This window comes from Accipiter gentilis, chromosome 15 (assembly GCF_929443795.1).
Source record: "Accipiter gentilis chromosome 15, bAccGen1.1, whole genome shotgun sequence".
Classification (NCBI taxonomy): domain Eukaryota; kingdom Metazoa; phylum Chordata; class Aves; order Accipitriformes; family Accipitridae; genus Astur; species Astur gentilis.
The window spans coordinates 26,251,677-26,275,553 of NC_064894.1; the positions used below are offsets into that span (position 1 = coordinate 26,251,677).

The 23,877-nt window shown below is 42.2% G+C and overlaps 1 protein-coding gene across 2 annotated transcripts; it reads left to right on the plus strand.

The window, feature by feature from the left end:
* The first annotated feature begins 353 nt into the window (after positions 1–353).
* NUS1 (NUS1 dehydrodolichyl diphosphate synthase subunit) lies at positions 354–17,784 on the plus strand. Of its 2 annotated transcripts, none has more exons than XR_007508208.1 (5): positions 354–782; positions 9,961–10,083; positions 12,528–12,680; positions 14,922–15,097; positions 16,719–16,805. XR_007508208.1 is itself a non-coding variant. In XM_049817976.1 (5 exons), the coding sequence occupies exons 1-5, from the start codon at positions 368–370 to the stop codon at positions 17,640–17,642; spliced, it is 882 nt and encodes a 293-aa protein (XP_049673933.1). In that variant the 5' UTR covers positions 354–367; the 3' UTR covers positions 17,643–17,784. The 2 variants fall into 2 exon arrangements, 1 of the variants encoding a protein (XP_049673933.1); XM_049817976.1 differs by lacking the exon at positions 14,922–15,097 and adding an exon at positions 17,552–17,784 and having other exon boundaries at positions 16,719–16,818.
* Positions 17,785–23,877: the final 6,093 nt, after the last annotated feature.

A 23,877-nucleotide genomic window follows, 5' to 3' on the forward strand; every position in this document is an offset into this window, starting at 1 on the left:
TCCCCTCCCGGACCCCCGCCCCGTCCCTTCCCTCAGAGCCACGTCATTCGCTCACCGCGGAAGGAAGTGACGTCGACCCGCCTGGCGGCCAACGGGCGCCCGGCATGTGGCGGGGTGAGAGGTGAAAGATCCGGCGGGGCGGTAGGAAGATGGCTGCGCGGGCGGCGGTTGCCGGGCGGGGGACGCGGACTCAGTGAGGGGATGGCGGCGCGGCGGCGGGCGGAGCGCTGCGGCTGAGGCGCCCCCCCCCTCCGCCCCGGTCTGTCTCCTCCGCGCCGGTCTCGCGCCGCTGCCCCCCCCCCCCCCCCCTCCGCGCGCGCCCCCCCCGTCGGTCGAGCCGCCCCGCGCGCGCCCCCCCCCCCCCCACATGAGCGGGGCGGGCGGGCTGGCGTGGCGCGCGCTGCACGCCCTGCTGCGCGCCCTGCTCGGCCTGCAGCGCGCGCTGCTGGCCTGCCTGCGCGGCCGCCGCCGCCCCGCAACCGCCGCCGGGCCCCGCGCCTGGCTCTGGCGCCGGGCCGCCTCCGCCGCCGCCTCCTGCGCCCTGCTGGCCCCCGCCGCCGGGGCTTTCGCCTTCCGCAAGGCGGGAGCGGCTCGGCGGAGGGCCGGCGGAGCGGCTCAGGGCAGGCAGAGGTGGCGGTCGGACGGGCGGGCCTTGCAGAAGCTGCCGGTGCATATGGGGCTGGTGGTGACCGAGGAGGAACCGAGCTACGCGGACATGGCCAGCCTGGTGGTGTGGTGCATGGCGGTGGGCATCTCCTATGTCAGCGTCTACGACCACAATGGTGAGGAGCGGGCGGGGTGGGGGGGGATCGTACCGCGGCGGTGCCCCGAGGCCCGGCCCGGGCGGGCAGTCCCCTTCCTGACAGGCAGGCAGCGCCTGGGACCGCTGCGCCGGGGGCATGGAGCCAGGGGACCCCCTTCCCTCCTTCCCCCCCTCTCTCCCTCCACCCTTCCCTCCTTCCCCCCCCCCTCCCTCCCTCCACCCTTCCCTTCTCCCTCCCTCCTTCCCCCGGGGTCTTCCCCAGCCGGCCGCCAGCCTCGGCCGTTGGCAGCTCCTTTCCTGTCCCCTGGAGCCTCTTGGCCTCTCTGCAGAGCTCCTGGTGAGCCTGGGGAATGCCCAGAGTGCCCTCCTGCCCTAAGCTCCCCTGTCGTCGGGTGACCCGATCGTGCCCCCTCGCTGGAGGGGGAGGATGGTGGGGCCTTTGTAGAGCCTTGTCCCCAGCCCTGGGCTGACGGGAACTGCTGGCATCTGAGAGCCGTGACCGTGTAGGATACAGGCTCTTAGTAGAGAAGAGCTTTAGGCTATCTGCTCTTACGAGCTCTGTTTATGAACCCTGTCTGAGCTTCCAGAAGTGGGTGAATGAGAGTAACTGCCTGTTTTCCTGTGCTGTCTCTTGTGAGATGAGACTGGATGGAAGGGTAGTTAAACATGAACATGCGTGTCCTGTGCGCTGTCTGTATTGTGAAATTAGATTACATGGTCTGCCTTCAGTATAAGGACTGGTACTACCTGATGTTTGAATCGAGTCCGAGTCAGTGTTTTTTCTTATCCAATATGTGACTTTATTCTTTACTGGGTCTCGGGTGTAAGACTGTTGAACTCTTGATCTTGCAGATACATTGATTCCACCTCACTAGCTTAAAGATAAGCTTAGGGGTTTGATTTAATATTCTGTGGAATAATCATGGAACAAATCTCTCTTCCTCATACCTGTCCTTTCCTACTGAGGAGGTGAAACCAGCTGTATTCAAGATATTCTTAGGTGAAGCTTTCTACCCAGCTGTTGAGAGATGATCTCTAACCAAGACTAGACAAGCTATCAACTCAGAAGGGCTAATAATACATGAGATGGACGGTGCCCTGTTTCTGTCCTCTCCAGAGGCGAAAGCTTTGTGCTGAAGATCCCTGTGCTCTTGATGTCAATGGTGAGACTGTAGAAGACCAGTGTATAACTGTAGGTTTGACCCACTTCTGATGGCTGTCTAGAGATGTCATGCAAATCAGATTAATTCTGTAGATGTATGCCAGGTTAGAGGTACGGTCTGTAATAGTTGTCGTCTAGTGCTCTTTCAGGAAAAACTCCAACAGTGCATCCCACATAAGTAAGTGGAATCTATTGTCATCAAGTGTGCAAAAGCATCTGAGGTACCCAGGCCTTTCCCTGAGCATAGGCGTTTGTGATTTTTTTTTTTTTTTTTTTAAATTTTAAAACCATTGCTGTTAAAAATTCTGTTTCATGTCTGGTCCTTCATATATGATACAAGACTCAAATGGCTTGACTTTCACTAAATTCCCTAAGATCTTTTGAAGAAGCTGGGCTTAATACCAGTCACTTAGCACTTTAAACTGGCCATCTGTGCAGGGCTGTTGTGGAACTTGGTTATGTTGTGTTTCAGTGGTTCAAGACTTCCTCATTTGAAAGTCAAGGAACGGTATAAAATATTTGCATAACATCTCAAGGACACAGAAGACAGTCAGCACCTTCTGAAGAGCCATTTATGTGTTGATATTTTTTGCTCTCAGCTTGGAAGGCGTTCTAACAGCTTAAATGCTGCAGAACAAACATTGGTACCAAACAAGAGTGAGTTTCCCTCATAGCCTGAAGAGAGACATTTTATTGTGCAGGATCTCTAATTTCTGTCAAACCTCAAATAAGCTATCTGCAGTGTTGCCCAATACGTGATGTATGTATGCTTAGTTCCTTTTTGGATCCCTGCATTGTGCTGTGCAGATTATATGTATGAGAACTGAATTGAGGAACAGATCCAGCTGAGAGTCATATTTCTTGGTGGTCTTGGTTTTCAGCTGGCTCACTGTGCAACCATTCAGCACTGAGGAGGGAGAAGGCACCAGCCAATGCTTAGGTAGCCACTGTCGCTGAGATCCTGTCTGACAGGGAGGAGCTGGTGCTGTCGTAGTGTCTGATGCCTTCATTGTGGAGAAGCTACTTCTGCTTCTCTAGCACACGTGTTGAGATTCAGTCAGATCTAAGACTGACTATTACAAGGCTGTAAATATAATGACCAGAAATGACAAGGTTATGTCCTCTGAAGAGCTGAAATAACCTTGGAGAACAATTGTCTTTGTTAGCAGTTCAGAAAAAAAAAAAATAATCTTGGAGATTATTTGCTGCTGGTTCCATGTGTTGTTACATTCGTGCTAAAGTTGCATGTTAAAAGGTTTTGTTAACACCTTTGAAACCTGAAAATACAGCTATGTATTACAGTTTGTCGGACCATAACTGAAGAAGGCAAGACAATGCAGAGCAACTAAAATGTTACAAACCAGTGGCCTTTGCCGAACTTTCAGAGTTGATGAGAATAGCCTGCCATTACATGTGCATGTTCTTCACAGGTGTTCAGTGGGTTTTCTGGGATAGCAGCTGCAACTGCTTTTTGCACAGCATCTTGTCAGCTGAGCCTTTTAAACTGGTTTCAGAGTGTAAGCCAGTAGCTGCTCGTATGGCTTGAGTATATGCTTACTTCTAGTAATAGCAGATATGTTGCCTTTCTTTTGGTGCTAAGCTCCTTATGGTGTCTGGATTGAGCATACAGCGTTTCCAGATAGACTTGTTGTTAAGTAGGATGTTGCAGTTGTTGTCTGGAAGCCTCAGCAGTAACACTAGTACAGTGAAGGTGAATAAAGTCAGGTACAGCTTGCTCTTATCAGTAGCAGAGGGTGAACCGTAATTATGCTGTGCGCTTGTTCTCATCTTCTCACCTGGTGAGACTTACTCTTAGTCTGCTGAGCTGCTCCAGTAAGGTCTTGTGTTCATACAATTGTACCAGCTATTGACTTAACCAAAGATATGTTTTCCCCAGTGGTGTTGGCTGTGCTGAAGAAGAAAATACAATGACAAGTGCTCTGAATCTGTTTTAGATGTAGTGAGGGGCACTTCGTTTCCTTTTCCTTCATTGCATATTTGTAGTACTGAGATTCTTCTCGTTGCAACAGGAAACTTTGATTACAAGAGTGGTTTTCCGTGGTTGCGTTTTCTGGAAGAAATACTGTGTCAGTTTCCTGTAGAAGGCTTAAATTAAAAATGTGTCCTTAATTGCCCCTTCTATAGGAAGAGAGGGAAGCATGAGGTTCTTTAAAGAAGTGCCAGATAAGCTGTTTATTTGTTTATGGTAATGAATTTCTATATTTTCAACAAAATGACTAAATGGTAGGTTGTTTCTGTATTCTTTGGTGTCAAAATAAGTAGCTGCATCCCAGCTGACACTAGTATGTTACAGCAGCTGCACCAGGAACTGTAAGAGCAACTTGGCTGAAGTTGGGCTGATTCTCACGGGCAATTACAGAACCCAGTATATTGCAAATGTATTGGCTAATTCTCATGGAACCTGATCAGGTACTTGGCTGCCTTATCTGAATCCATGAAGATAAGTGTTCCAGAAGACTGGGGTAAAAAGGTCTTTGCAGAATGCAAGAGGACCATGACGTAACTGACTTGTACTGTAATAAATATATGGTGCTATGACTTGCAGTGCTCAAAACTGAGCCTTTCCCCCTCCCTGTCCCAGCAGGCTTGGAGGGCTAAGGTGACGTGCTTTTACTGCCATGGATGTTTAGGGGCCCTTTTCATTCTCCCAATTGTCATTGATACACAGCAGAACAAAGCCATAATAAACTTGATGCTACTATATGCACCTTGATTATTAAATCCAGATTGACTAACATTTTAGGGTTTTGATCAAGGATTTATTTCTGTGCATTTCTGTACTGCCAATCCTATTACTTGGTAGAAATCCAGCCATGCTGGTCAAGACCTTATCTCTGAGGAAATAATGCAGCCTTCTCACAGTCAGAAGGCAGTGATTATGCAATTATATAGTAGCAATTAAAATACCTTCTGGGGAGCAGAAGCCTTTGACCAGCATTACGTACTTCTAACTTTCTTCTTTTAAAGTTACTTTGCCACTCAAGAGAGCTTGCTTGAGTGTTACTTCTGTCCATCGGTGAAGCTTTCCTGAAATAGTTTGGAACAAGTCCAGAGCGTGTTTTGGGAGGTTGCTGCATCTTGGCATTTGAGTTCTTTGGGCTCCTGAATAGATGCTTCAGGTTGAAGGTTTCTTTAAGCCCATAGTATGACTGTATTGAGAACTTTGGTATCTTTGTCGCGGGTTTAGCTTTCCAGTGAACTCCTTTACTAAGAACAATTTTCTCTTAGAAATTCTTTGAAAGGATAGAGTACTGCAGTAAGCAAAAGAAATTATTTCATTAGCCCCAAACGCAGGCTTTTAGTCTCTTCCAAATTACTTGGTAGTTAGCTGATCTGATCAATCCATAAAATTTTCTAGGTGTTCTGTGTGTTTACTTCACTGGGGGAGATAAATATGTTGTGGGTTTGTGTTACTGCAACACTTTTGGGAGGTACCAGTATCGCATGGCATCTGCTGTGGATCTTCACCCATGCGAAACTTCACATTCCACAATTGTGTTTTGTGGTCTGAGGACTCCTCCTAACATTTATTAAAAGGGCTGATGCTAATCAGTAGAAGGTAATCTCCTTATAGGTATGGGTAGTACGAAAGTAGTATCTCTTCTTTTGATTGCTGATAAGCTCTTGTTCTTCTGGTACAGAATGTCCCTCCAAGAAAAAACGTGGGAGGAGCGGTCATGTACAAGGTTATAAGTTCTAACTTGAATTATTCCCATGTGGTTAGCACTAGCTTAAGTGGCTTTAATGTGGGTGAAATGTAAATGACTTCATCCACTTCCAAACTTGGATTATATTCTGTTCTAGGCTCTAGGACCAGACAAGCCTAATACATTTTTCTAGCTCTCCATATCCTGTAAGGCCCAGTGTAATGACTCAAGCCCTGCTTTCTTCCGTTATCAACCAGCACGATCCAACATGAGGATGTAGACAAAAGTTGTTCATATGTTAAAACCATTTCTTGCACGTACATTATTTGAATTTGGTTATGATTTGATGTTTCTCAAACTGTTAATACTTTGATGCTTTAAATGGTCTTGTTACCTTGTTGGCACTGGCAAGGAGTGGAGAAAAAGCAGATAACTGAAATGCTGTGGAAATGTATTCTTTCCTAGGCTTTACTTTGGTTAAGGTGTTCCCTTGTAAGCAAGAGCTGACTTGTATCCTGTGTTTTACCAGATTCTGCTGCTTTGAAAAGCAGGGCAAGTGAGAATATTGAACTTTGAGCTGTGACCAAGGCATTAACAGCTGGTGGCTGTGGTAGTCTAGCCAGGCAAATGGTTGACACCACCTGGTGTTTCTCTGTGCCACTTGTTTCCCTCCAGTTCACAATTCCTGTCACTTCAGAGCCTTGCTTCTGCTGAACTCGCAGCCTCTTCATTACAAACTGCATTTGTCGGTATCTAACCCTAAAATGCTACAACACCACAGTTGACTGGAAAGGGACACGGCTTGTAACTATTGTAAAACTGAGCAAAAGGCATGTGCCCTGGAAAAGACCTGTGTGATGGAAGACTACTGCAGGAAGCTAAAATGCTTCTGGTTTGCTTCAGCTCTGATGGGAACTGATGATCAATAGCAGGTTTCCAGCTTGTGTTGTAAAAACAAGAATTATCCCTGGAAACAGCTCACAAGTTCTCAGTAGTTGGGGGGGGGGGAAAAAGTAAACTGAAGTTTTATATTCTCTTTGCTTTGGGAATTACAGTGCTTAAATATGCATAATTCTTAAAACTCTTCACTTGCTGGAATATACACATTTGTACCACCTTGCAAAGACTCCAGAGTTCTGACTGAACAAAAGTGTTTCTGCTTTTCAAAAACAAAGATTGTTTCTAATGAGAAATAATAATGACAATTTCATGTTTGTGTTCCATATTAGAAACAGTAGTAAGGCTGAAATTTTCCCCATTTAACAGCAAACAGCTGTTGTATTGCTAAAATTTATGGGACCTCTTGTCAAGTATTAACTTTCTATAATGGTAAAATCGTATTATGGACTTGCTTTCAACTTGCATGGAAAAGTGAATGAAATTGGAAGGTAGCATTGAATCAAGACTTGAAGTCTTGCTGCCTAGGAACACTTGAATTTTGTTAGTGGGTTGGTCTACTCATGCACTCTTGTTTACTGCATTTATCATGTATAAACTAGCAACAGCATCTTCCAGAACTAACTTGGATGTATTTTCAAAGTTTTAAAAAATGAACCTTATAGACAAATAGGTTATTGAGGTACTGTAAAGGAAGGGAGTGTATGTTTGAGCCAGAACCACGTAAAATAATTTTTAAAGTCAAGTGTGAATTTGGCCCATGTACATTGCCTCTGGCAGGACTGTATTTGCCATCATATGCATTAGTAAGAAAAAGTCTCTTGTGCCCTGAGTGGGAGACAAGATGCTGAAGGAATAATGTTCCCAAATGCTATTGGCTTTAAATGAAGATTTTGGTTAGTTTGGATCCTCCTGACAGGAGGTCGTAGTGAGGTGGGTGCTGGTCTCTTTTGTCCGGTGGCTGGAGATAGGATGAGAGGAAATGGCCTCAAGTTGCAGCAGGGGAGGTTTGGATTGGATATTAGGAAAAATTTCTTTACTGAAAGGGTTGTCAGCCATTGGAACAGGCTGCCCAGGGAAGTGGTTGAGTCACCATCCCTGGAGGTGTTAAAAAGCGCCTAGACAAGGCCCTTCAGGACATGTTTTAGTGGGCATGGTTGACAGTTGGGCTCGATGATCGTAGAGGTCTTTTCCAACCTAAATAATTCTGTGATATTTACTACCTTCTGATGTGCTTCAGGATCTTCTCTGCAGGAGAACTGCAGGTGTGTCAAGGTTGGTGGATCAGTTGGAATTTAGGTGTGGAGGTCTTTCTGAGAAAGACATACTACAACTATACAACTACTGTAGCTTCCAGTTTGTGTTAAACTGCTATTCCAAGAGCAATGCAGGACCCAGATTTGAACAACTAAGTAGGTGGGTGAGATACATGAGGAGAGTAGAAGGGCTGTGCTGGTGATATTCAGATAAATCTCAAGAATATACCTAGCAAGTCTTCAGTATCCACTGTGCGTATTAAGGACCTTCACTTCAGAGCCAGACCAATCTGATGTCCCTTTTTTACTGAGCAGTAAACACCTTAGTCTATTCTCCTACCTGTTATCCTTAATGTCTGCTTTTACCTTAGAGCTGGAGTGTGGATTCTTAGATCTGTTCTTCCAATCTTTGGCAGGATTAGGCAATAACTTATTAATGAGAAAAGAATTGTTATCGTTAGTGTTGGGTGAGGAAGGGGAAGAAGAGAGCAGCTGTCTGTTTCCCAGATTGGGAGCATATCCTAATTGTGCCAACTCTTCTTCTGAATATTGAGCATAGGTTTTTTCTTATCTTTAAAAGTGAATGGAAGTCAGATGACTTAGAGGGGAGGCATACGTAACCTTGTACAGATCTTACTTGAAGATGGTGTGGGATTAGCAGTTGCAGTAGCTGCACTGCTGCTGACCCTAAGTGTAAGGAAGGCAATCGGTGCTAACTCTAGCACAAAACAGAGTTATCCAACCAGAGTTGTACCAAACAGTATTATGCAAAGCAGCATTTTCAATTTCTACTATGTATGAATATATACTAGTAAGCAGGAGCACAAAGTGTAACAATTTAACTTTAGTTTAGATTTAGTGAAAGTATTCTAATGCTTTCCTTTCTATCAAGGTTGCTGCCTTACTGAGATTTGCTTGTCTGTCAGCATGTGAAATCGGTTATAAGCATTGGTAGCACTTGTGTAATGAAGTAATTTTTTTTTCACAGGAAGTATCCAGGATGGGAGGAAAACCAGATGCTTACCACCTATTAAAACCTCTAGTGAAGCCTGTATAAAAATACTAACTCACTAGGTCTAAAGGCTAGCTTATTAGATAAATGGAGTTGTATCACTTCATGTTGCAAACTAACTCCCTAATGTATTATGGTCTTAACCCAATGCTTACACGCTGTTTGACCACTACTGATGTAGAAACTGCTGTTTGTAGCAGTTTCTAATCCCAGAATCAGGTTGAGGTGATGAATCGTGAGCCTAATCATAAAATTGTATACAAGTTCAGTGTTTCTTCTAAGATTATTGTGTGGGCATTAGAATGGCCAGGAGAGGTGCTTGACACAGAGGATTTCTGAATGAAACTTACGCTCTTAGTAACAACCTCTGAATACAATGTGATCAAAACATTATCAGTTCCTAAGTAAATATGCTTAGCTACACTTTTGCATTGTAAATACTTAAGCTGTAACACTTAATTTTTACTCTGGCTTTTAATTAGAAATAGTTCTGTTGTGTCCCTCTTAAGAGCTAGAATTTGTTTTAGAACAAGAACCCAAGTATGTTTGGTTAAGCATGTTTTTGTAATCTGGACTCAGAATGTGTCTACCATAAACATGTAAGTATAAAAAGACCTTGAGGAGTGCATTAACTCCTTGGAATCTACAACTTGTGAAATCCTCTTATTAGGAAATCCATGGCATTGGCCATGGTGTAAGAGTGGACGGTTACTGTGGCCTGATGTGCTGATTTAGTCTTCTGGCTCTTGCTTTGTGGTGACTTGCTTTGTTAGCCTGCAGCCTTAGTGGTGTGGCAGTAAGTGGTACCAGACCTAAGCTGCAAATCTACAGTAGCATGGGCATGACAGAAACTTGGTGTTAATCTGACTTCGTGGCCCTGTGCTGGTAGGGTATTGCTATCTCAAAACTATTGCTGGCATACTAAGGACAATGAACCGGGTCTTAAACTATCCCTTATGCAATTGCAGCTTGCTACTTAAACCAGGCTGAGTGAAAGAGGAACAAAACCACATGAGTTTTCTTTCCAAGGTCACTGAAATTAGTCACGTGCAGTAGCATTTGCTTTGGATTCTTATCATACTTGTGAACTCCAGTTTGAAACCAGCACTGACTACCCGATTCTTTTTTCTTCCTGCCTAGTGTAAGATTTATTTTGTAGCATCCTTTATAGGAGTTGGCTGACATGCAACCTTTTTTTAAAGGCATTTTCAAGAGGAATAATTCAAGATTGATGGATGAAATTTTAAAACAGCAGCAAGAACTCTTAGGACTAGATTGCTCCAAGTACACCGTGGAATTTGCAAATCAAGACAAAGCTGATCGAGGTAAGATGAATTGCAAGGAGGAGTTTGGTATGACTGTAAACAGCTGTATGTAAATCATAATGCTGCTTTTACTTAAATGCATTCCCGTGTACAGTGACCTTTTCCTTCATTAAGCGCTGATTATCAGAACACATGCAACTTTCCTGGGCTAGTATTCAACTTTCATTGTGCTTATTTGTTCTTAACTAATAGTGAAGTGTTGTGTTCTCCTTCCCATAGTGATCATTACTGGGTAGCTTGATCTTCAGTTTAGCCTGACTGTTGTGCCATGACCCCTTTAATGCATCAGTGTAGCTCAACTCCCCACTGTTTCACTGAGATGAATTCTTTTGCTGAGAGAGCTGAAAAAGCACTGGAGTAAGCATAAGGGAACTGATGTCAAATTAACAATGCGTGTGCTTCCATCTTTCCAAACTTGTACCTCGAAGTGGGGAGAAAGAAGGGAAAGAGCAAAATTGCTGGTTGTCATGGAAATGTTTAATGACACCAGGAAGGTAAAGTGTATAAGTTTGGAGGAAAAAAAAAAATAAATTCTGTGGTAGCAGCTCTTGCATGTAGTGGAAGTGGAAAACGGGAGTATGTATCAAAATTAATGTTCCTTATTCGATACTATCTGCTGCAAGTATTCATTTAGGTATGCTGACTAACACAAATGTTAGAAGTCCATTCAAAATATAGTAAATTACAAGTATGTACTTACTAAAGCAGGCCTTTGCCTTAGAGGGATAGGCTGATATACTTAAAGCTCTCCTAACTGCAACTCATAGTATTTAAACAGGTCTCATAATTCAAACAAACAAACAAAACCAAACCAAAAACCAAAAGAACCCTTTTCACATTACATAGTTCAAAGACTTAAGAATAAGAGTACACTTCAAAAGCTGCAATACGTTTAGCTGCATTTAAGATGCTGCTGGCTGAGTTTTGCTTCCCCTGCCAGGGCTGATAGGATGGCGAAATCCTTTGTGCCAGTTTTCCAGTATAAAGTCCAATGTTGTATCATTAACTTGCGTTATAAGCACCTTAGGCTAAGGTGCTACCATTTACGCGGAAACACCCAAGTTTCGTATTATTTCTCTTTATTCCTGTGAAGGTTGAAATAACCAGCAGAAGACAGGTTGTTAATGTCTTAAACTCTAGCATACTTACCCTGATTTAAGTAAGTGCAGCTATTTACATCTAGACCAAATGAACTACTGAAAGACTGCTCTGACTTGCTGACTGAAAGGGTACATTTAAGTCTCAGCAACGTTTTGTGTTGAAATATATGAAAAGCAGGGCTGTTTTCTGTTCTCTTTAGAATTTTTCATTCTTACTTAGAAGGCTCTACAGTCAGATCAGACACTTCATACTTTGAACTGAACAAGCTGACATCTATCCAGTTTATAATATTAAACTGCAATTTTTCACTTCTGAGAAGCAAAATGACATGCCTTGCATTTATGAATACTGTTAGAGAAATATTCTTTAACATAGGACATAGAACAAATCAAACAATATCAAGGAACAATTATTTTCATTGTGGTGGCTTTGGATAGATGTGAGGTTTTTTTAGATGTTCTTAGGAGTCTTCTGACTGTATTCTGTGGTGCTTTGCAGTCAGGTCCTCTGCAGTTTTAAGAAATGCTATTTTTAAGTGCCAGGTTATAACTATCATAAGTTCTCCAAGTCTAACGTGTCCACACACTAGTACTTAACCCAGTTACTTCAGGCTGGGTTTAGTACACTGTCTGTAGCCTTCAGCTACCTTGGTAAGTTTACCTCTTAAGTACCTTATCAAAACTGACAATGATGCAAGTTGAAGTGCGAGAAGACTCTTACCTCACAACAGTGTAGACAGTAAGATTGTTGTGAAATGTCCTCAAGTCACAGACGTAATTCAAGATTAATGGATGAACTCTGATACCTAGCTTCTCTGTAGCAATCCTAAATCAATATTGTAACTCTTGCATCAATTTTGAAGTGCTACTGAAAGATCCTGTGATCATACTCAGCATACTTAATCACTGTGTCACATAAATGTCCACAGTAGCTGTTTTAGGGTAGGAATTGGGTCTTTTTTTCCTTTCCCTGAACTGCAAGTCTTTCTGCATTGTTTACCACCCCCTAAGTTACTGTCTAGGCACCTTCCTCTCTCACTGCTTTGCCTGATAGTGTAAGAACCAATGCAAATTCCCTGGAAGACTTTTTATTTCAAGACTGACATTAATCCACTTTTCACAAGACTCCTCAAAATATTTGCCTTAAACTCATGCTTTAGTAATACAGCAAATCCAGAAGACACTTACCCACTTCTGTAAGAGATGGAAGAGAGAAATCTATGACTAGTTGTATAATATATGAAGTAAACTACAAGTTACTTCCAGTCATACCCTGCGAATGTCTAAAGCACATTCAAAACAACTATATTTCTGTTGCTTTTAAACTATGTTTTGTACTTGCAGTTTTAAATTGCCAATCTGCATTGAAGGTGCTGTCTCCGGAAGATGGAAAAGCAGACATAGTAAAAGCTGCTCAGAACTTTTGTCAGTTGGTAGCACAACAGCAAAGAACATACACAGACCTGGATGTGAATGTGTTAGACAACTTATTAAGTAGTAAGTATGGCATGGTGTATGGGGAGGAGGGGAAAGAGTACTTGATTCATAATGGATTTTGTTTCTGGTATGTTTGTTGCTTAGAACATATGCATCTTGATACTTAGTCTATCAGGGTAAGTTATGATTATTGCTTTCAGGCTTCTGCTAAAAATTTCTTACTGGTTTACTCCCTTTTGAGCTTTTTCTTTAAGCAGAAAAAGGAAACCTTAAGCTAAATTGGAGAGTCTCAGCTTTGCAGAGGCAAAGCTCTGTAGGATGTTCTGCAATGACCTTTCTCAAAAAGTACTGCTGGGATTACCTGAAACTAGACTATTGTAACTTAGGTTAACTTGTTGCAAGTTAGCATGCTGCAAACCAGAGTATGGGCAGAGAGTCTTTTCAAGATCTAGTTACAGCAATTAAAGCTGTTACTGCTGCCTAACTACCACTCTGAGTGGAAATGATGGAGCACTTGCTGATATTTTGCTGCTGTATAACCCACACTAGGTTAGTTTCCTTCATTACTAATTCATGCAGATAACTGACTGTGCACTGAGGTGCATGGCTACATGCAATAGCTATGAAAAGGGCAGGGCTGCCCTAATCTCATATCTAGGATGAGTAGTTTAGAACAAGCCTCCACCTCCCCAGTGGTGCTATGGAGCTATAACAGTTGCTCTGCTTTCCTAGGTGATACATGCAGCTGTAATTAGCTTGGCAGGGTTCAGGTTTCAGATTGCACACTTCAACTTGGATGTCTGCAGGCACATTATTGTGGCTCTTGTTAATTGGACTTCAGAGAGTGATTTTTCTCAAATGGGTGGTCGGCTGAGTTGCTTTGCATATTGACTACCGTGGCAGTTTGGATGCTTTAATCTTAATTTCAAACTAAATTCTATTCCTGTTGTCAGCATGCTGCATGATAGTTTCTCACTGTAATGGAATTATTAAATGTATTAAATAAAGCCCCTGAAGAAGGAACTTAGACATCTATCCTGTTGTATCCCAAAGGCAATTTAAGGAAACGAATAATTGCTTCTTTAAAATAGTCCCTCATTTCCTGTAGAACTGGTGATAGTTGATACTACGTGTGTATTTTCGCCACTGATGTTTAACTGGAGCTTCTAAAACACTTGTTCACGATCTTCTGTCAATGCATTTAAGCGTCTGGGTATGTTAAAAGTATTAGGTCCAGTCTTACTTGAGCAGACCTATTGTTCAAGTAATGCATGCTAGCTGAGCACAGAAAGAGAAATCTAGACTTTTAGTCTGTGGAAACTGTTAACTTTGAAAACAGACTGTTTAATCTATGTGGCTAATAACTAATGATGGTATCTGTAACTAGTCCTGCTTATTAATTTGCTTGGGTTTAAAGTTTAGGAGAGTTGAAGGTGAAGAACTAGTCTTTCATGACTTATTTAGCTTATGAAACTACTCAGTTGTAGGCAAATTTAGTTTCTGTGCATCCTTAATGGAAGGGTATTGAATGTAAACATCTGTGAGTTACAGATCTAAGTTGAGACTGAGTTCTGAAAAGCAGTACTTGAATAGCTATATTTTTAGGGTTTGTATTCATGATGACTTCTGTAAGATTCTGGTTTTTCACATTTTGATTTAAGTACCTGATAATGTAGTTTTTTAACTTTCTGTTCATATTTAGGATGCAGTTATTGAAGTCTAGTCCTAAAATGGTATGGTTCTAGCTTGTTATGTGGCTTTTCTGGTTCTTAATCCAGTCATGCTCTAATTCTTACAGCTTGAGTTTTCTTTGGTGTAAGAGTACTTCTTCTAAGCAATGCCTCAGCTAACCAGCTTGTTTTCTGAAAAGTAGTTGCCAGCTGCATTATAATATTGTCCCTACTTGCTGTCTGCCTTCCCAGTAAAGAACATGACTATCAATTAAGGCTGTTCAAATTGCCCTGTAAAATCTGTGTGGGGAAGAGAAGGGTGGTAGTACTGTCAGCTCTACAGATTCCTTCATATTCTTCTCTCAGAACTCCTGACCTAGAAGGGATGTTGCCAGACTCCTGTTCCTTGAGTGTCTAAGTCTTTTGGCCTTTTTTTTTTTTGAGTCTGCTCCCAGATCCTTCTGTCTTGTGTGTGCTAAACTTGAAGAATGCTGTAACTCCAGCAGCTCTGAGGGAGCTTCCGCCTGTAAAGTATCTGTAGTGTTTATATGCTTAGGTAGAGAAATGGATGCAGAAAGCACAGTACTGTTGTGACAGTAATACTACAGTGTATGTTTTCATTTTCCTTCAGATAGGAACCAGAAGGAAATATTAGCATTAACTGGGCTCTCTGAAGGTCTTTTCCTGTTTGAAAAGCCATTGCAGTGTTGAAGATCCTGCTGTTGAACTGGCCAGCTGAGGAGTACTCAGCTACTGAATCAGCTGATGAGTAAAACTGTCCACTTCCTCCAGAGTCCCCACTTCTAAGTATTCACTGCTTCCCTGCAAAGCTCTTTCATACTAACATGCTAGCTTCTGAACACATAAGTGGCTTTTGCTTTATATATTTTTTTCTTAACTTTGAGATAAGATTTGGACTGTGGCACAAGGCACTCATATCCAAGTACTTTGTCCTTACTTAGAAATGCACAGGCTTGGGAAAATAGCTTCTTTGCCTCTGGTAAAAGGATTACTATTGTTGTGATTCAGTGGGGAGGGAGGATGTGAAGTTTTTGAAGTCTCCAGCTTCAGTTTTAAGACCTGGGTGGAGCAAAATCTGATAGGACCTTAGTTTCCTGTTCTGTTATTCCCAAAGTTAAGTTCCTCTACATCTAAACATAAACTTGTAAAAGGCTCTTGACTGGTTTGGGAGTTTATTTTTGTTTGGGTTTTTTTGTTGTTGTTGTTAAACAAGTGAGAAAAGAATTGAGAAATAACATCTGAAGTTCAGAGCAAACAGGCAGTATTAAACTTTATCTGCTAAATGTAGGCATTATGCAATGTAAGCACCCTTGCAGTTAACTTGTAGAATTAGTGGGTGATGGAAGGGGTAGCAAGAAATAGCATGCAATAATCATGACTAATTGCAGCATTATAGCAAAGTAGGGTTATGACTGCTGGAATGTTTTTCAGATGAGCTAGGTAGGTGCATGAAGAAAGCTTACCTTCTTGGGTCCTCTTGGGGTACTATAGTGGTTTTCACATGTTGCCCTAATCAACTTGCTAGAATTAGCAGGGAAAGCTGGACTAAGACTGTTCATTTTAAGCTTATTGCCTATCTGTCAATTTTAGCCTGGAGTAGCTCAGACATGGCAGAGGTGTATGGAAAAGGGGAGACAGTGTCGTTTGGCCATTGATTGTCTTCAACCTCAGAAGATCAGTAGGATGCTCTCAGTAGTGGAATGACAGTGACTGGGGTTTTAAGGTATGGGTGGTAAGAATGGGCACATGGTTTTCTTCGCTCATCTAAACAGAAAGATGTCACCTGCAACAGTTTGTCTGAAATTTTGTAGTAAAAGTTTAAATTATCTAGCTCCATACTGAGACACAATTCATCTGACTTTGTTTTTTTCAACTTGTTTTCTTGATGGTCTGTGATATCAAGTTGTTCTTCAGTGGAACCTCCTTAAGTGTTTGGTTGGGGTTTTTGTGTGTGTGTGTCTGTTAATAGTCCTTTTATTCTGTTTGACTGCAGTAGGTATGGGTCAGGGTACAGAATGTTCTATGGTACTAAAATCCAGTTTGCCAAGACAAAACTAGAACAAGTTAGTTTAAACAGCGGTGTTAAGGTTTGCTGTTATTCAAAACAATGTAACTGTTCCTATAACTTCCTTACCAAGTCTTTTGAAAACTACCTGACATAAAAATAACAGTCCAGCTGGACCTGCAGTGGCTGCCTAAGCTTTTTCTCAGTTGGTCCTGTTCAGGTGGTACAAGACCAGTCTGTCCTCCTGGGCTTTTAATTGTTAACTTGTCCTCAGGAGCTTCACTTCATTTTAAAAAAAAAATAAATAAATGCATTTAATGAAAAGCCAGATGCCTTAGGGTTTAGAATTAAAAAAAATGTTCTGGTGAATTTAATGAAAGCTAATTTAACTTGTTCTTACAGGTACAAATGGATTTCCTGATCCTGATTTAGTCTTGAAGTTTGGTCCTGTGGACAGCACACTAGGATTCCTTCCATGGCACATCAGACTGACAGAAATCATGTGAGTTGCCTATAAATGCTGTGAAACAGGTTGGAATAATATCTAACTAAACAAGTCTTTGTGACTTACCTTATGGAAATAGCCATAAGAGTAGATCTGTCTAAACAAAGGTGTCTGGAGATTGATTTGAGGTTCTTTAAGAACTGTTAAATGAAACGTGTCAAACATGGCAACCATTGTTGCTCCTTCAGCCACAATTAGGCAACAGCAGACTTTACTCTTTAGGTTTAAAGAACAACTTCTGTCACCATCTAGTCTCAGTGGTCCAATCCCAGTTCTGTTGGTGTTCCTTGTGTGGATTTTGAGTGGCTTACAGGTTTCTAACAGGGGAACTAAGGGTATAAGGGAAATAAGATAGTGTAAGATGATCATGCCTCTGGATTACTTTCCAATTTTGGCAATAACTGCACTGACTAGAGCTGCTGTATTTCTTAAATCTGAGAGCATTTAAAGAGCATAAATGCCCTGGCACTGGGCAGACCTGTGCTTCTCCATTACTTCAGTAATTTGAAGTGCCCTATGTGCTCGAATGAGTAGACTTTGATTTAGAGGGTGACAAGATATTAACAGCTAATTTAATTAGTGGAGCTGAGTGACAATAATCGTGTTGAGAACAACTTTGCAAGGTTACTAAGACAATAGCTTGTTTTAAGTAGTGATATTCCTGACTGGCCATATGAGTTGTGTGGTGTTTATAAAAGCTTATTTTAACTTTTCTAACTTGCTTTCTCAGTTCTTTGCCTTCCCACCTGAACATCAGCTATGAAGACTTTTTCTCTGCCCTCCATCACTATGCAGCCTGTGAGCAGCGCTGGGGAAAGTGACTTCTGGCTGAGCACATGGAGTCAGGCTTTCTGTGGGAAGGAACTGATGTCTGTTTACAAGCACCTGTGACCCATAAGTCTGGTTCATAGTCCTTTCTTAATTTATCAACAAATTCAATAAAGTGTCTTACCTTTCTAGAGAGTCTGTGTGAATGCCTGAGAATCTATGGGGAGGGGGAAATTCACAGATTACCTTTATGAAAAAGACAGTTATTGCAAGCAAAGCTGTTCAAAGCTGAATTACCCTTGCTTTCATGTCCAAGTGATGAAAAGAACATGCAAGAATTAAGTCTTGTGAAATCTACAGGACAACATAATTAGGAGTTCCATGCCCTGAAGTTCCTTAAATCGAAGGAAGAACTCTCATGTCAGCTTGTTTCTTTTTAATTCTTCATGGTCAGGCATTTCAGAGCTAATCACTGGTTTATCTTCAGATACATTTACTATATAATGTGTGAATTCCAGAGGGCTCGGTTCTGTTAACTGAGACTAGAGACTGCTACTTGGCTGTGATGACTAAGCCAGCAAGAGGTATCAAGTTCTAGAAATACTGAGAAGATTCCATAAAAAGGAATGGAAGCTTCTATGGTAAGTGGATTTGGCAGTCTGTGTAGCACTACCCATCCCCTCTTTTTTTTAAGAGGCAAAATCAAAGTATTCCTACAGCCCTGAGTGAAACTTCTCAGCATCAGGTTAGTTTTCCATAGGGAATAAGCATAAACAGTACTATGTATTGTTTGTATACCTATTTTCCCCATAAACTTCTCACTTAAGGTGACAAGCTGGCTAAGGCTCTGGCATCACTTGCTGAAAAATCTGAAAATGGACTAGGTCCACTTCCATGGCTAATGTAACTTGTTTGTTGTGCTCGTGTACCCAGCAGGAGAGTCTGCTTAAGCCTTTTGTTAGGTTTGTTCTGAACTGTGCATTTAGAAGTTTGAATGGGAGTCTGCAGCAGACAAAAGAAGATGAAACTGCACTAAAGTATCTCAAAACTGAGATAACTAAATAGATATATTGGCTAAATAGTCTTCATCGTGGAATGCCCTAGTCAAGTTACATTCCTATTGTTGGAAGTAATTTGAAATGAAAGTCTTTATAGCAGCATTTGGACAAAGCAATAGAGCTGTATTACTGGAGACAAACACTAATATTGCAGCCTTCTGCCCTGCAGGCTGTAGAATTGGACACTTCATTCTGGAAGTGTTTCCTTCTTTCCTCCCCTCTTCAAAATGAGTCTGGCTTTATCTCCTTCAGCATAGGCATGTCACTAGAAAGGAAAACGACTGCTTTCAAAAGGGAATTGCCAGATTTTAAATGAGTGTCTGCTTCTTTGTGAAACTGTATTTTAACTGTTGTAGCTTGATGTAATGTTATAAAGCAGATTGCATAAACTCTTGACTGCAGGTTTTTGTCACTAAGATCAGATTGCAGTTACAGGAGAGACCCGTGGTCTACTTGATCTCATAAAAGAGAAGGGGCTGTTTAATCAATTAACTAATGGTCTTGACATCAAATAATGTTCCATACGAGCTGGAATGCTTAAGAGTACAGTTGGCTGCCTTTTGCGGTCTGGTCTCTGATGTTTGCCAGTTACAGTATTGCAGAGAAGATACAGTCGTGCCATGTTTCATGGGTTCTGTCATTGCCTTGGGAAAGTTTTCTCACTGAATGTTAAGTTTTAACTTTTGTGGTGAGCAGATAGCCTGTTGGAGGGTATCTTGAGTATTGAACTTTTACTGTAATATGAATTTTGTTTCATTAAAATGTAAGGTTGTGTTTAAGTTACCATATGTGAGTGTTACTGTGTCACTGAAGCAGTTCTGGTGCTGGCAGAAAAGATATAAAATGGGAAAAGCTTAGTTTAGTCCTCAGAAGTAATCTATTTTTTATATTTGTATCAAACTGCCAAAGAATACTTCTAATACCTGAGCTCCCCTCAGTCCTCAAAAATTCTGCATATCTCAACTAAAAAGACATGTTTTATATTGGAGACAGATCTCAAGGTCTAGGATTTGTCTATAGAGGGATGCTTAATGAAACTAAAATGATTAGTTCAGCTGCATTTGATTCAACTTAATCAAATCTCTTCCAATGGCTAGTTTAATTGTGAATTAAGTGTTCCTCCTGGACTTAATGTAGTTGAACTAATCCATGTTATCACTTAGTTGGGATTATTTTACTGTCCCTGTGTGGGCAATCTTCAGTGAGCTGTGCCAAATGCACTGTGCATATCCACAACTTGATCTCTGAATGTATGTCATTGCAGTTAGCACCTCTCCCCAGCTTGTTCCGTGTGAAGGTCTGTGGTATAGCTGTGACATGCTGTATGGCTGTAGTCTCTGGGTACCTGTACATAATGTGTAAAACAAGTTTTTATGATTAGGGAATCAATTTATTGAACTTTATTATTGAAAGTTAAATCTGAATCTGTAAAACAAGAAATCAATAAAAGACTATAATCTTTCTACAGGCTATGGTGATACATGAATACTTTTGCAGGTTTGACTGGCCAGATGTAGCCTTACTCTTATTGCTACATCGCTCTGGGAAAGTAGAGAACTTCAAATGGCATGCTCTTTTGTGCTCTTCTTCAGTTGCTTTCTGTACTGTAAGAACTGGACAGATTTTTTTTATCTACCACTTCCAGCTTCTTCGAAGCACTTACAAAGGCATTTGTAGTAAAGCATTTACCTTAAAAATATCTCTTTGATTGTCCTGGGAATTTGCTAAGCTTGTGTCTGGCTACTGAAAACCTTGCTGCTTCTCCCTGCTGCTGAGTCCGTCCTGAACCGTGAGCTGTGCTGGGCCTCCGGCCAGCTCCCTCCTTTGGAGCCGGGTGAAGTGGGGTTGTGATGCGGAAGAAACCTCCGCGATCCGAGAGATGCCTGGGTGCTGAGCGTGACCTCTTTGGGAAGGGGAAGCTAGTGTTCAGGCAAGTTTTGAAAGAGCATTGGGGGTGATGGGGGGGTAACAAGCTGACCGTGAGCCAGCCTACGGTGAGGGCCAGCAGTCTCCCAGGTTGCGTTAGGAAGAGTATTGCTAGCAGGTCAAGGGTGGCGATCCTTTCTACTCGCATCTGGCGAGACATCTGGAGTGCTGGGTCCAGTTCTGGGCTTCTTTGGTACAAGAGACATGGACTTAGTAGAGCAGTCCAGCAAAAGGCCATGATGGTTAAGGAATGGGGCATCTGTTGTATGAGGAGAGGCTGAGAGAGCTGGGACTGCTAAGCCTGCAGAAGGCTTGGGAGGGATCATGCCAACGCTTATAAATATATGATGGAGGGGGAGTCAAAACAGCCAGACTCTTCTTGGTGGTGCTCAGTGACAGGCTGAGAGGCGATGGGCACAAACCGAGGTGCAGGAGAATCCATTTAAATGTTAGAAAAACTTTTTCCTGTGAGGGTGGTCAGACAGTGGAGCAGGTTGCCCAGAGAGGTGGTGGAGTCTTCTTCAAAACCTGCCTGGACACATGGCGGTGGGTGGGATGGGTGTTGGACTAGGTCATCTCCAGAGGTGCCTTCCAACCTCAGCTGTGCTCTGAAATGGAAAACTCAAGAGGCAGACAAGTTACAGAGAAGGGGGTTTACGACGAACAGTCTGTTGTGGCTGGGGTTCAGCGTATGGCACTTCGGTGCTCCCTTTAACTGCACACGCTTTAATCTAGAGGAAAGCAGTAGGTGGTGGAGCACTGTTGCGACTGCTTGGCACGCTCCGCTCACAGCACTCAATGAGCGTGCTGGGCACAAACAGGGGTGAGTTTGCAGTAAGCTTGCAAATTAACGCTTGGGTCTCAAAATCCCAACTGTTGATGGAAAAACTGTATTCTTTGCTCAGTTATTTTGTGATAGAGATTCTTCTGTGTTGTTTTGTTTCCACGTCCTTCAGGTTTTTCTTCCTTCCTTCCTTCCTTACCCAGTGCAGCTGGCACTCTGTTTCCTTAGATATGCAAGCTCCTGTTAAGAAAACTGTCATGTTATTGAAAGCAACTCTTTGGTATATCCTAGATGATACCAAAAATTTGTTACCATGCAACTCAGTGGACAGTAAAGGCAGAGGAAGTTGTATGGCTTTTCACCAAATTGGCTTACACTTGGCTTCACGCTTGCCAGCATGAAGCTGCCTCTTGAAAAGCTGTTTGGGTGCCTCTGGTGCATTTTAGAGTTACTACTTGCACAAATACAAGCTGCTGTAAAGGTTAATAGTAGTTTCCAAACTGGAGCCGGCTCTAGAGAAGTGTTAGGTATGGTGCTGCTGGGCTCTCCTACCTCAGCTGGTTTTTAATCAAGTCAGTGATGGTGACTGGCTGCAGTTGTTTTGTAATTTCTATACCAAAGAATATTAGAGTGGTCTGTGTAGTGGAAAATCCATCTTTACTTGCCCCAACATAAGTGAGAGCCCCCATTCATAGTAGCTACTACTCTCTTAACAAGTTGTTTAAGTTTCTACATCTTTCCTCTTCTTTTTTCCCTTCCAGTGGTGCACAGTAGTTAATGTCTGGTAGAGAAACTAGGTAAGATTCTGAAATAGTTGCTTTGCAGCAAGGAATTTGGGGACATAGTAATACAGTTGTTAGAAGAAATAGGCCTACAAAGCAATTCTTGAAATTATAGTGATTTTTAGGACTTCTTGTTAAGAACATGCATCGAGCAACTGTACAACTGTGCCGTCCTCTCCAGGGTTACAGCCCCCTCAGTGCTCTGCTCACTGGGCACTTTCTGGGAAAAAGGTTCTCATTGCTGCTCCAAGCACTTAATGCAACAGCAGCAGCTTTGGCTCAGGAGTGAGGAAGGAACAGGAGAATAAGGCTGAATTGTAGCCCATCCTATGCAAAACTTTCCAACTAGCCTTGCTGTGAAGGTTACCGTTTGTCCAATCTTCACCACATCGTGAATGACTGTAAACAACTAGCTGTCTTCTAGGAGCTAAGCTACTTTGATAAGCTTGAAATACTAAAGCAAATGAATCAAAGGCCACGCTTTAAACCCCTACATGACTTCTTTTCCTCAGATCTGCCAAATTAAAAGGGAGAGAGACTTGCGAGCCCTTCCTCTTGCTGTATGTTTGTCTGTGTTAAATGATGCAAGACCTCCCTGAATTCCATTGAATCACTGCTGAGAGCCGTAGGATTATTCCTTAATTGCATCCAAAACAACTTTTTTAGATGATGAATAATATTATGTATTATACAGAAGCATGCCTCAACCTTACCTTTGAAGCGCTTCACAAATTAATGTTTAATGAAACCATTCGCCTTGAGGTTCTTGCTGTACTATCTTACTGGCTGAATATGAACACAAGCCAGGGCTCTTTCATCTCCCTGATAAGCCTTGCTGCTTTAATACAGCATATTTTCTCCAACCGTGTGCAGCCAGTCAGTTTTCAGCACTTGCTTTCTGCGCATATCTCCGTGGCCTGCAAAAATACTGCCTCCTCAAAAAACCAAGAAGACCCTAGTGGATTGATGGTATAGAAAACATACTTCTAGGGGAATGTTTAATTGAAGTAAACATGACTAGTACAACGGTTTTGTAATACAGTTCACATTGTAAACATTAGAAGCCCAGTAGCTGATAAACTGAAACAAAACACTTGTCTTGCTCCTTGGCTGCAGGTGTTTATTGTAATTTTAATGGAAAATTTCTCTCCAAATCAGCTACCAAAGTTAAAAGCTTCTCATTAGACTTTGTCTTCTATAATTCCGCAAAAGTTGCCACTTTGTTGCCTAATATTTTTTTGTGACCACAAAGGTGTCTGAAAATATGATTTCAAAGGGGGCCTCTAAATCTGGCAGTGCAGGGACGTTTTTGTTAAACTGATGTCACGAGTCATTCTGCAATTTGCAGTATTTTAAGTTGAAATGCAAATAAAATCTCTTTCTATCACGATGGAGCGGTCATGCTGTTGGAATTGGGATCCCAGGAGGACGTATTGGCACTATGGAAATTACAATATCTTATACAGAATTAGGTACTGTGCTGGTCCCAATTCTTGGTAGCATGGTGGCATTGGAAGAAAGCAGAGTAAGGTGGGAACGAGAATTACAGAATTGCAGGAAAATGTTGCTCAGGATGAGGAGGATGGCTGGAGATCACCCAGTCCAACGCGGGGTTCAGGTTTTCTCGGTCCTTTTCCAGCGCTCCATCCCTGCAACGTCTCGCTTGCGGAGCTGGGCTATTGTATATAATTCAGCACCCTGAACCGGCAGCTTTCAGGTGTGAAAGAAAACATGGGAA